General features: G+C 39.9%; 1 protein-coding gene across 16 annotated transcripts in view; it reads left to right on the forward strand.

Annotated features, from left to right (window-relative positions):
• Positions 1-12,404, forward strand: part of cep170aa (centrosomal protein 170Aa) — a 131,952-nt gene that overhangs the window by 71,598 nt on the left and 47,950 nt on the right. For 9 of the 16 annotated variants that reach the window (XM_069930915.1, XM_069930913.1, XM_069930914.1 and 6 more), the window contains 4 exons: positions 3,442-3,550; positions 5,408-7,294; positions 7,645-7,906; positions 10,805-10,994. In XM_069930915.1, the coding sequence (XP_069787016.1) occupies positions 3,442-3,550; positions 5,408-7,294; positions 7,645-7,906; positions 10,805-10,994 (2,448 nt within the window). Of the gene's footprint in view, positions 1-3,441; positions 3,551-5,407; positions 7,295-7,644; positions 7,907-8,655; positions 8,760-10,804; positions 10,995-12,404 lie in introns of those variants that run through there. The other 7 variants (XM_069930908.1, XM_069930922.1, XM_069930912.1 and 4 more) reach the window with 5 other exon arrangements.

Genomic DNA, 12,404 nt, shown 5'->3' on the forward strand with positions numbered 1-12,404 from the left:
AGGCAGGAGGTAATAGGTGGATAAGGGAATGTCTATCGAGCAAAAACTATAGAATGTTACAACACAGAAACAAACCCATTCGGCCCTTTTAGTCTGTGCTGAACCATTTTTGTGCCTCATCCCACTAACCTGCACCCAGCCAATCACCCTCCATACTGCTCCCATCTCTGTTCCTGTCCAAATATTAAAAATGAGCCTGCATTCACCACTTCATCTGGAAGCTCGTTCCACACTCCCAGCACTCTCTGTGTGAAGAAGTTCCCTCTTATGTTCCCCCTAAACTTTTCCCCTTTCACCCTTAACCCATGTCACCTATCCTCAATGGAAAAAGCCTACCTACATTTACTCTATCTACCCCCCTCATAATTTTAAATATCAGATCTCCTCTCTTTCTTCTACACTCCAGGAATAAAGTCCTAAGCTGTTTAACCTTTCCTTGTAACTCAGTTCCTGAAGTTTGGGCCAACAGCCTAGAAAATCTTCTCTGCACTCTTTCAATCTTACTGATATTTTTCCTGTAGTTAGGTGACCAAAATTGCACTCCAAATTTGGCCTCACCAATATCTTAGAATTTTACCATAACATCTCAATTCCTACACTCAATTCTTTGATTTATGAAGGCCATATACCAAAAACTCCCTTTACAACCCTATCCACCTGTGACGCCACTTTCAGGGAATTGTGTATCTGTATTCCCAGATCCCCCTGTTCTACCGCACTCCTCAGTGCCCGACCATTTACCATGCATGTCCTTTCTTGGTTTATCCTCCCAAAATGCAACATCTCACATTTGTCTGCATTAAACTCCATCTGCCATTTTTCAACCCATTTTTTCAGCTGATCCAGATCCCTCTGCAAGCTTTGAAAGCCTTCTTCACTGTCCATAACACCTTCAATCCTTGCGTCATCTGCAAATTTGCTGATCCAGTTTACCAAAGTATCATCCATATCATTGATTATAGACAACAATATAGACAACAATAGTCCCAGCACCAATCCTTGAGGCACATCACTAGTCATGGGAAGCAATCATCCACCAATACTCCCTGGCTTCTCCCGTCCAGCCATTGTAGGATCTAGTTGACTACTTCACCACGAATACCTAGCATCTGAACACTCCCATGTGGAACCTTGATAAAGGCCTTACTAAAGTCCAGCCTTTCCTTTGTCAACTTTCTTGGTAAATTCCTCGGGAAAAACTCTCCAAAATTGGTTAAACACAACCTACCATGCACAAAGCCATGCTGACTATCTGATTTCTTAGAACACTTTCCAATAATTTACCTACTACTGACATCATGCTCATTGGCCTATAATTTCCAGGTTTACTTTTGGAGCCTTTTTAAACTATGTAACACCGTGAGCTACTTTCCAATCCTCCAGCACCTAACCGTGGCTAAGGATATTTTAAATATTTCTGCCAGAGCCCCTGCAGTTTCTCCACCAGCCTCCTTCAAGGTCTGAAGGAATATCTTGTCAGGCCCTGCGGATTTATCCATCCTTATTTGCTTTAAGACAGCACGTACCTCCTCTTGATACATCTTAAAATTGTTTTCTCTAGAACATCAGAGACTGAGGGGCGACCTGAAAGAGGGACATAGGGTGAAGATTTCAAATACCGGAGGATACACAAGAGATGGAAAGTTTAAAGGAGGTTTTCAAGGCAGCTTGATACACAAAAGTGTGGGGAAACTCAGCAGGTTATGCAGCATTTTTTATGCAGCTAAGATGTATAATCAATGTGTTGGGCCCTTCATTAACTTATGAGCAAAAGGCAAGCAGGAGCCCCAATAAAATAGTGGACAGATAGGCAGTGGGTGGAGCACAGCCCATTGGCAAGAGGTCATATTGATGTTTCAAGGCAGTTTATGTTCTGAATGATTCAACTAGTTGTTAAATTGAATGGTAAATTTGAATGGAGACAATTTCTTCCATTGAAGTTTCAAGAAAAGTGCTGCCTTCCTCAATTCAAAGTGAAATTTCTGGTACTCTTAAAAATGTTCTTGCTTTTAGCATTTATTTAAAGATTTGATGTAATTGAGGAGAACATTTACTCTCTTGGTTTGTTGTAGTTGCGTTTCAGTGTTGTAGTTTCAGGATCAGTTGCTAAACCAGAACTTATCACTAGCTTCCTGTCCTAACCTCCGCACCACGTTCATGAAATCTGTGAGTGGGGGAGGAGGCCACTACGAAGTTGCCATTTTTGCTACATGCATGCGTGTGGTGCTAGAAAGTATCAAGAGATCAAGCCTGAGTGTGTAATATTCACATGCTTCCTATATTAACATATCAAGGACAAAAATAACTTGCTATGTAACCTGGTATAACAGGTTTGCTTATAGCATTAAATAAGGAGCAAAAGAAAAAAAATCCAAAATACTGCTGATGCTGGAGTGTAGATCAAAAAACAAACTGCTTGAGAAACTCAGCTGGTCAGACAGCATCCATAGAGAAACTGGCATTGATAAAGAGGGTATAAATACAGAAGAGGGAAGATTGGTATGGCTGAATGGCTTGTTATTATGTGTATGTCAAGCATTTTGGACTGACTAATCAGATTAGGACCTAGAGAATGAATGGCATTTCCCAAGGGAATATTGAAGAACACAGGACCTTGGTGTATAAGGTACTTGAAGGTACAAGAAAATGTAATCATTGTTCCCAATACTTGTGTGCACATGACTACTGAAATGTGTTGTAATGTCAAGTTGCATTCAACTCTTTTATTTGACATAATTTACACAAAATTCTAGTGTCTACATGAGGCCCAAAAGATCTTGAAGATAAAGATCTGGTCTTTATCTGGAAGTTGAAGAGCTTCATCCTGCCTGGGCATTACCAGAAAGTCGATTCTCTCTCACTGCCAGTGTATTTGAGCATCTTTAATCTCCCTCAATCATCTGTCCAATTCGCCCTCTTCTATGCAATCCCTTGTCCGTGCAGTGATCTCTGATGCACTTCCTCAATGATTTTCTTAACGGCAAGAGATTTTACATTGGAGAAAGGCACTGCATGCTTTGTCTAAATTAAGTAAAACAAAGGTGCTTATTGAAATGTGTGGATCTCTGCCGTGCTGCTTCATACAATTAGAGAATGAGAAAAGGAAAGAAATGTAGTAACTTTAGAATTGTTTGAGATGATACTGAGTACTGACCATTAACATTTACTTTGAAGGATTATAAAGGATTTTTTTTCCTTTAGGGCTGGGGCTGGTGGGGAAGGAATATCATGTGATATTGGTAACCAAAGCTTTGTAAGTGCAGGATTTCACTGTTTTACCCTGATTGTTAAATAATAATTATTTGCAAGAAAATAACTTGCGTTTTAAATCATTTTTTGAATGAATTTACTTTGGATTAAAATTTTGCACAACATCTGCAAATCTTTTCTGCAATTGTTGCTCACTTACAAATCAATCAACGTTGACACTTAATTTTACAGATTCATCCTGAAGGCTCCTTCGGACCCACATCTCCCAGGTGGGTGTCACAGTGGGCAAATTTAGCTGCCACTGATGTGGCAGCACAAACTTCTGGTGTCCATGACCAAGGTAATTTTGCCTATGTGACTTCATAATTTTCCTCTTTATTAATCAAGCAAATGCTAAAATGGCTTAATAATGAAATAGATCAAGGGAAAATAAATTCTGCGGTTCCTTATTCTCCAGGTAATCATGATAATTAGAGACATCTTAAAATGTTAATTACAAGAGAGGAAGAATTAAATTAGAATTAAAGGGTTGCATTTGATTTATAAAGACAGCCTTCTCTGCCATTCATCAAGATCATGAATCATCCTCTTTTGCCCTCGCTTGACTTCTACATATTCACCTAATACTCCTCAATTCCCTAGGAGTATCAATCTTATCTCATTCCCACCTTGAATACATTCAATGATTATCTTTGCAATAAATGATTCCAAAGATTCGCTGCCTCAAAGAGAAGAAATTCCTCCTCCTCTTCAACTGAAATGGGTCCTGACAATAGGGACCATAGAATAATTAAAGCATAAGAACAGGCCAGTTGGGCCCTTCTAGTCCATGCCAAACACCACCTTCCACCTCGTCCCATTGACCTGCACTCAGCCCATAAACTTCCTTACCTCTCTTGCCAATATACCTCTCCGACTTTTCCTTAAATATTAAAATCGAGCCTGCATCTACCACCTCGGCTGGAAGCTCATTGCACACTCTCACCATCCTCTGAGTGAAGAAATTCCCCCTCATGTTTCCCCTAAACTTTCCCACCTTCAATTTCAATCGATAGCCTCTTGTTTGAAGCTCCCCCACTTTCAATGGAAAAAGCCTATTTACATTTACTCTGTCACCCTCATAATTTTAAATACCTCTATCAAATCACCCCTCAATCTTCTATGCTCCAGGGAATAAAGTCCTAGCCCTATTTAATCTTTCCCGGGACCCTCTAGTTCTAGATACCCTGACTAGGAGAAGCATCTTCTAAAGTGCACCACCCTCAGAATTTTTTGTTTCAAGAAGATCACTGTTCATTTTTTCTCGGCCTGCTCAATCATTTTGCGTTCACAAATCAACTGCATTAAAAGGCTGGGAAGAATGGGCGGGGAGTACAAACCAATAAACAAAATGTGTTAATTGAATACGGATAGGAAGATCAGAGAGGAAAACTGAGAATTTATTTTTTTCTGGGGGGGGTTTGGCTCTGTAAAAGCAGAGCTGGGGGCAAAGAGACAGATTGAACGATGGCAAGGAAGTTGGGTGGGGGGGTTGGAGTGGTTGGGATTAACAGAAACCAGAGAAGTCTTCGTTAAAGCCATCTAGTTAGAGGGTGCCCAGAGAGAATACGAGATATTGTTCCTCCAATTTTCAGGAGGTGTTAGTATGGCAGTGCATGAGACCATGAACAGACATGTTGGCAAGGAAATGGGGTAGGAAATAGAAATGGGTGGCCACTGGGAGATCCTTGCTATTGTGGATTGAGACGAGATGCTCAACAGAGTAATCTCCCAGTCTGCATCCAGTTTCTCTGATGTAGAGGAGACCAAACAGGAGCACTGGATGAAGTCGATAAGACTTTTGTCTGTGCTCCTCCCCTGCTCTTTCTTCTCTTCTCCCCAGCCTTTTAATTCGGGCACCTGTGTGCTTTCATACTTTGACAAAGGGCCCAAAATATTGGTTATATATCTTTACCTCCAATGGTGTGAGCTTGCTGAATTTCTCCACCATTTGAGTTTTTACTACAATCACTGCATCTACTGACTTTTGTGCAAACTGCATTATCTGTGCATCTGTTTGGACCCATTCTAGTTTGCTTACTGTCCAATGTCGCTGAAAGATGTCATTTCCCTGGGGCAGGAAGGGAAGATGTATTGAAGGTGTTCTTTCAAAGTAAATATATCACTTCAATGGAACATTATTTTGTCTTGGATGCAGATATAAGTGAACCTGGTATTTCAGAAAAGAGTGCATCAGAAATTGCTTCAGCCAGTGGGGGTGAGAGAAAGAGAAGAACACTCCCACAACTTCCAGTGGAGGAAAAAATGGTGGAAGGTCAAAGGCCGAAAGATCCTCTCGGTTTAAGCCTTGCAAAGCCCAGACGAGAAATAGATGAAAAACAAGACACTGAACTCCCTGAGAAAGAAACTACAACACCACCTCACCAAAAAGACAAGCAAAAGGAGTACCCTAACACAACCTGGCCAGCAGATGGCATCTGTATTAAGACCAGCAGTGCTGGAGCTCCTCGCAGTGAAACTGGTAACATGAAGGATGCTGCAGTGTTGCATTCCAGTAACTCCCCACAGCCTGTTAAAGCGAAAGCAGATGCTGTCAGGGGAATATCAGCAACAAGGCAATCTTCACCTAAAAATCAACAGCATGGCCACAAAGAAAGCTCATACCACCGGGGCTCTTCTAAAATGATGACTGCCAGTAAGTCTTCACTCAGCCAGACTGATAAAAGCAGAGAAGCATCACCAAGGCAAGTGGGTATTCAAAAAACTCATGTGCGGGAAGCTAAACAAGCCATGACAACAAACTCTTCCGACAAAGCAGAAATTCTCAGTGAAGATAAACACAAGAGGTTAGAAGATCCTGTCAGAGGCTCTAAAGGTTCAGACACTGAAAAAAAAGAACCCCACAGACCTTTGGTTAGGCAAGGAAGTTTCACCATAGAAAAGCCAAGTGGTAACGTGCCTTTAGAGCTCATACCTCGTATTAGTAAGCAGTCTGGTCCGCCCAGTGATGCGCGTAAAACTCCACGCAATAGAGAGAGAAGTAATTCTATTGGGGCAGATTCCACCGCTGGCACGACTGCATTGTTGAAGGATACAGAGGCAGTAATGGCTTTCCTTGAGGCAAAGCTAAAGGATGAGAACAAGCTGGATGGTGAAGCAGATACTCCAAGCTACCACCGGGATGATTCCATATCCCCTGAATCAGATGTTGACACTGCCAGCACCATTAGCTTAGTTAGTGGCGATGCAGAAAAGAAATCTCTTCAAAAACGGAGAACTCTGAGTAATCTTCACAAGGAAAAAAGCTTCACAAAATCTTCAAAGGATCAGGCTAGGGGTGTTGCAACCAGTGCTCGTGAAAAACTTGCAGACAGGAAAACAAAAAGTCGTGTTTCTGATCCTAATGTTAGAACAGACCTGCGCAGATCAATACAAACCACTGGAAGAGCAAGACAGGCCTCTTTTGACTTGACTGATGATGACCAAACCTCAAGCTTACCTCAGTCAACCATCTCTGATTTTCTCTCTTCAGATCAGGAGACTTATTCCAGTCGATCACAAGGGCGAACATCATTTACATCCACAGATGAACTGTTGCATTCTAAACTGGAGGGCAATAAGTTATCCAAAACAAAAACCACTACAGTTGGGTTGGCTAGTAAATCAACCACCCTACCCAAGCCTCGGCCAACCAGGGCATCTATTTTGCGTAGGGCACGCCTTGGAGATGTATCAGATAATGAACTAGCTGATGTAGATAAAGTTTCTGTGGTATCTGAAGTATCTACAACCAGTTCAACTACATCAAAGCCACCCACAGGTAGAAAAACACCTTCTAGATTAGATCTTCTTGCTCAACCACGTCGCAACCGACTGGGTTCCATATCAGCTCGCAGTGACTCTGAAGCAACGATAACTAGGAATAATGTTGGTCGAGGTGGCGACTTCTCCATTCGGGGTAACCTGCGTGGCACCTCAGTGATGGATATCAAAGTGTCTCCCAGACTTCGTGCCAACAGCATTTCAAGAATGCCTGATTCTTCTAAAAGTAAATTGTCTGCAATGGGACAAGGTTCTCCTTCAGGTAAACTCTTCAGTGCTTCTTGTATGAATTATGGAAAAAGCAATCAATATATAATAATCTCAAAGTAGATTAGCTGTCAGCTTCTTTATTTTTTACAAAATAAATCAGCATCTTTAAATAGGAGAGTGTGATTTTTAAATGTGGTGATTTTATTTGTAGCTTAATATGCATTTTTACTCCCTTGTGTATGATAAATAAATAGTTTGCTTTTATATTGAATGCTGTATTGAGAATATTTTGAAATCTTGAGATTTCACAACTATTCTGGATAGAAAAATATTTATAACTGATTTTTTGTTTTCTTTTGCCCACTAGCATATTCAAACTGTCCTTGTTCCTTATTTGTGTAGTTATGTTGCAAGGCCCAAGATGGAGGTGCTTTCCTACAGATTATGCTTCAACCTCTGAAGATGAATTTGGGTCAAATCGTAGTTCACCTAAACATACTCGCTTACGAGCCAATACTGTATTGAGGAGCACCAAACTGCAAAATACTAATGTAACACCATCAACTAACATACTCCTGAAAAACAAGATGAAGGAGCAGGATGAATACATAAGAGACTGGACTGCTCACAGTGAGGAAATTGCCAGGTACCTTTCAATATCAAAGTAGGTGTTCTGTGTTTTAATTTTGTTTAAAACCACTTGATGTAAACATAAATGGGAATCTTCTAATCTGGACTGCTATTTTTATTCATTCTTGGAATATTAATCAATTATGCTAAATTCTTTTATTTTTCCCCACCCCTTACTTTACATCATTTGTAACTTGTAGATGTGGTTCAGTGGATAATCTCATCTAGCTAATAAGCATGTTGACTTGAACACTTCCTGCAGTGAGTTAATGAGGTGATCAGAGTAGACCATCTCTTGGCCAGTGCTTCCTTTTAACTGATGCTATTTAAAGTAAGTCCACAACCACAGGAGAAGTTATCCAAGTACAGATTATTGATTAAGTTTGGAGACTTCTTGTTGGTGTATGTGTGCCTGCTCAGAAGTTACCCGCTGAACCAACTGGACACTCGAATAATCTGTCACAAATTTGTAACAATGTGATCAAACCTACTGATAAAGCTTTAAGATTCTACATTCTGTAAATTTGAAGTCCATTTCATAGAAGATCCTAATTTAATTTGGAAATCATTAAGAAAATTCTGGCAAGAAATATATACAATTTTCAATATAGCTATAGTATTGGTTTTGCAACAAAAAATATTTTGTAGGACTATTTAGCTGCCAGAGTTTTCCATAAAACCTTAGACTATTGCTGTTAGATTGTTTAATTTGGACAATGAATGGTTAATGTGTTCCAATTAAATCCTTTTCATTGTTCCTTAATCCATTTATTTTTACATCAGTTGGTTTTTTTCTAGGCCCCATGATCATAATGCACCAAATAAAAGGAAAATCCTACTATGTTGGAAATCTGGAATAAAAATAAAATGCTGGAAACCCTCAACAGGTTAGGCAGTATCTGCGGGAAGGGAAATGAAGTTGATGTATTAGTTGAATGATGAAAACATGTTTACCTCAGCTGTAACTTTATTTTTGTAACAACACAGCACTTTCATCTATTAAAATGCAAGTATTTAGAATATCATATGTGGATATATTTTCTCTTTTGTATGGCACCTCCAATGCCTTTCCAAAGTAAGAAAGTTGATTTGTGTCATGACATTTTGACTTCAGCAACACTCACAAGTAAACTAGTTTAGACTTTTATTCCTTTTGGGCAAAGTGTTGTTTCTCAATGCACCAGTAAATTCGAGGTCTATCTCACTAATATTATTTATCATTCATTATGATATTTAGCCTGTTGATTTTTATTTTAATGTCTAGCAATTTATTGTTCCTGATCGTTCAGAAGCGTCAAAGTAAGTCTCCTAGTTTGGATGCAAAAGTATAATTTACTTGTTTGGAACAGGAATAATATTAAGACTTGTCGAGATGCAGATGGTCAGTTTGCTTTCTGAAAGGTCATTGGATCTTCTTACAATGCAAGCTTCACAAGCTCTTCACTAATAGTGGGTTTCTTTTCTGATTTTTCCAAATTTTTGAAACTGAACTTGACAATACTGTGAGGGCCACATCACGATCATCTTTTAAAATGAACAAGAGTGAATAATTGCAAGTGAATAATTACTTCATCAGGCAGAACTGTTTTAAGTCTTGAACACTGGGATGGGAAGAGGTAAAAGGGCAGACATTTCATCTCTGGCAGAATATGCCCAAGAAGGCAAATGAATGGTGGAGATGGAAGAGTGAAATAGCAAATAACATGAGGAATAGGGAGGGAAGATGTGTCTGGTGATAGCAAGTCATTTACAGGACCAGAATTTGCAAAGGCAGATCCTTTCAATGCAGAGTCTAATGGAATGAAGATGAAGATTCATCTAGGGTAACTCTATCTCTGCCTTGCCTAGGGAATGAGAGTAAATGTGCAGGAAATGGATGGGGGAGGGGGAAAGTTGTAAACAAGAAAGTCAGCAGATCCTGTGGTCGAACTGGGCAAATATTGGTCCTTTAACTCCTATGGATGCTGCGTGACTTGCTGAATTTCTCCAGCACCTTTGTGTTGAACAAGAAAATCCACAGCTGCTGGGGTGTGGTGCAGTACATAACACTGCTGGAGAAACTTAGCAGGTCATGCAGCGCCTGTATAAAGGAAAAAGCCGTCAATGTTTCAGGTTTCTTCAGGACTACCAAAAATCAAGTAGATACCTGAATAAAATGGTGGTGGGAGAGAAGGAAGGGGAGGTACCAGGTAAGAGGTAATTAGTGGATGCAAGTGGGAGGGTAGAAGAGATAGAAGCTAAGTGATAAGAGGAGAGGGCACAGGTCTAAGAAAGATAGCCTCTGAATAGAAAGAAGGTGGGGGGAGGGAGAGAAGGATGGGGGAAAGAGAAACTGCAGAGGGGGTTAATGGAAATTGGAGAAGATGAAACAGAGTGTTCAGTATATCCCAGAAAAAGATGGTGGCAGCTTGGCCCACCTGTGTTCTCATTGATACGCCTGTTCAGGAAATTTGTAAAACTGTTTTTTTTGTCATTATGTGCTTATTTGAAAAATGGACATTAGTGTTACAATCATCTCTTTTTTTTAAAAAAAGTACAAATTTTAGGTGAAAGCAGCTTGGGTCAAAGAAACGTAGATTCGAGTGTATGTTTTCACCATTATCGAATTTGTCTTAACCCGAGAAGTTATTAATTGTAAGTGGACCTTAAATTTCTTAGAAAGGTAGTGAATCTTCTGTGAGCTCTCAAGCATTTTAACAAGTAATGAGATAGTGATTGTCCCTGATCTGGAGGAAAGATTTTCCTTCTCATTCAGGTTTAAATATACATTTTTTTTGAGAAAGGGAGACAACCAAGGTTCCTGTATTATTAACTGAGAAGTGCTTCATATTTGAGCTGATATATTATTTAAGAAAATGCTTTGTTTATCGATGATGATTTGTAATGCTTAATACTTCAGGATTTGGTGTGCATTTTCTTTTCTTGTGATCAGGATCAGTCAAGATCTGGCCAAGGATCTGGCCATCCTTGCACGTGAAATCCATGATGTGGCAGGTGAGATAGATTCTGTGAGTTCATCGGGCACAGCCCCTAGTACCACAGTAAGCACTGCTGCCACCACCCCTGGCTCAACCATTGACACAAGGGAAGAGGTAGGAGACCTTCATGAAGGAATGCCTAAGGTTCTTGCTTTTTTATTTCCTTTTTTGTTCTAGCTTTTTTATCCTGCATACCATAAACACTATTTAGTTCAATTATTTGACAAACTTTTAATGATGTGCAATGGCATTATTTGATAGAGTAACGGCTGTTTGACACTAAAATTTTAAACATAAATTGCAGTAGTTGCTGAACTGATGCAAGAAAATTAATGACAAAATAAAAGTGTTTATCGTATTTTGCATTAACATTTGAGCATTATATTCATCTGTTTTGTCATTTCCTTCATTTACTAGCTTGGCTATTTATCTTGCCATTCATAAGTAGTTTGCCTCCTGATAGGATGTCATCATGTGGTCATTTGTGGAGTATTTGTCTTTTAAATTCATAAATTTATAATACTGAAACATACCACATTTTCATTTTGAATTTTTTTTCAAAACAACAGAAATTACAGATTGTTATTGACCAGTCAGATGCTACATGCTTTAAGATCGAATTATAAATAATATTTCTAGTTGCATGCAAAATTTGACTGTTTAAATTTTAATCTCCTTGCTGCTCATTTCCACGCCTGATGGCAATTATTTGGAGTACTTGCCTTTGACTTAACATTTGTGGTGCAGAATGATAGGTTTTTTGTGTTTGTGGAGGAATTCAAAAAGCAAAACTATTTTGAAATTTGCATTTGCATACATTACAACAAAAAATTTTTTAAATTGCCTGATATAGTAATATAAAATTGTGTGCTTCAGCTTGGTTTTTGAAAATACAATTCTAGAAACCAATGCAGGAGCAGGAGTCCTGGTATATTCATACTCGATTATCATTTTATCTGTACAGCATCTGTACAATTGAGATTTAATTCCACAAAGATGTTTTAGTTGACTTTTGATTATCTTGGGTGCTGAAAGGGACCATAATCATAAGACATTTACAAACTGAGGCTGCTTGGGACCCGTGTATCCTACCCATGTAGCAGGCCCATACAGCCCCTACACACTGGACCCTAAATTGCCCGGTCAAATAGCAACCGTGCAACTTAATGGTGTTCCTGCCCCTTCGATGACGTAGTGAGTGACGCGTCATGCGCTCACTGCGTCGCTGAAGGCCCCTGTTCCCTGTGTTTGCCTCCAAAAGGTAAGTGATTGGGGCGGGGTGAGGGGGTGCTACTGTTGGGGCCGGGTCGAGTGCAGAGTCGAAGCATGGTGTCACAGCCAGGGGAGGAACACTGTTGAGCCGATGGGGAGTGGAGTTGGGGCGGGAGCATTGTCCGTCCTTACCCATAATCCTCCACACTACTGGAATAACTGGCATATCAGTGGCGAGGGGGATTATGGGTAAGGAAGACAGCCATTGCCTGTAAGCGCTGACATCATTTTCTACCTTAGCAGCCATGATTGCTTACAAATTGACCAGCATCAGTTACACGG

This window comes from Narcine bancroftii, chromosome 4 (assembly GCF_036971445.1).
Source record: "Narcine bancroftii isolate sNarBan1 chromosome 4, sNarBan1.hap1, whole genome shotgun sequence".
In the NCBI taxonomy this organism is placed as follows: Eukaryota; Metazoa; Chordata; class Chondrichthyes; order Torpediniformes; family Narcinidae; genus Narcine; species Narcine bancroftii.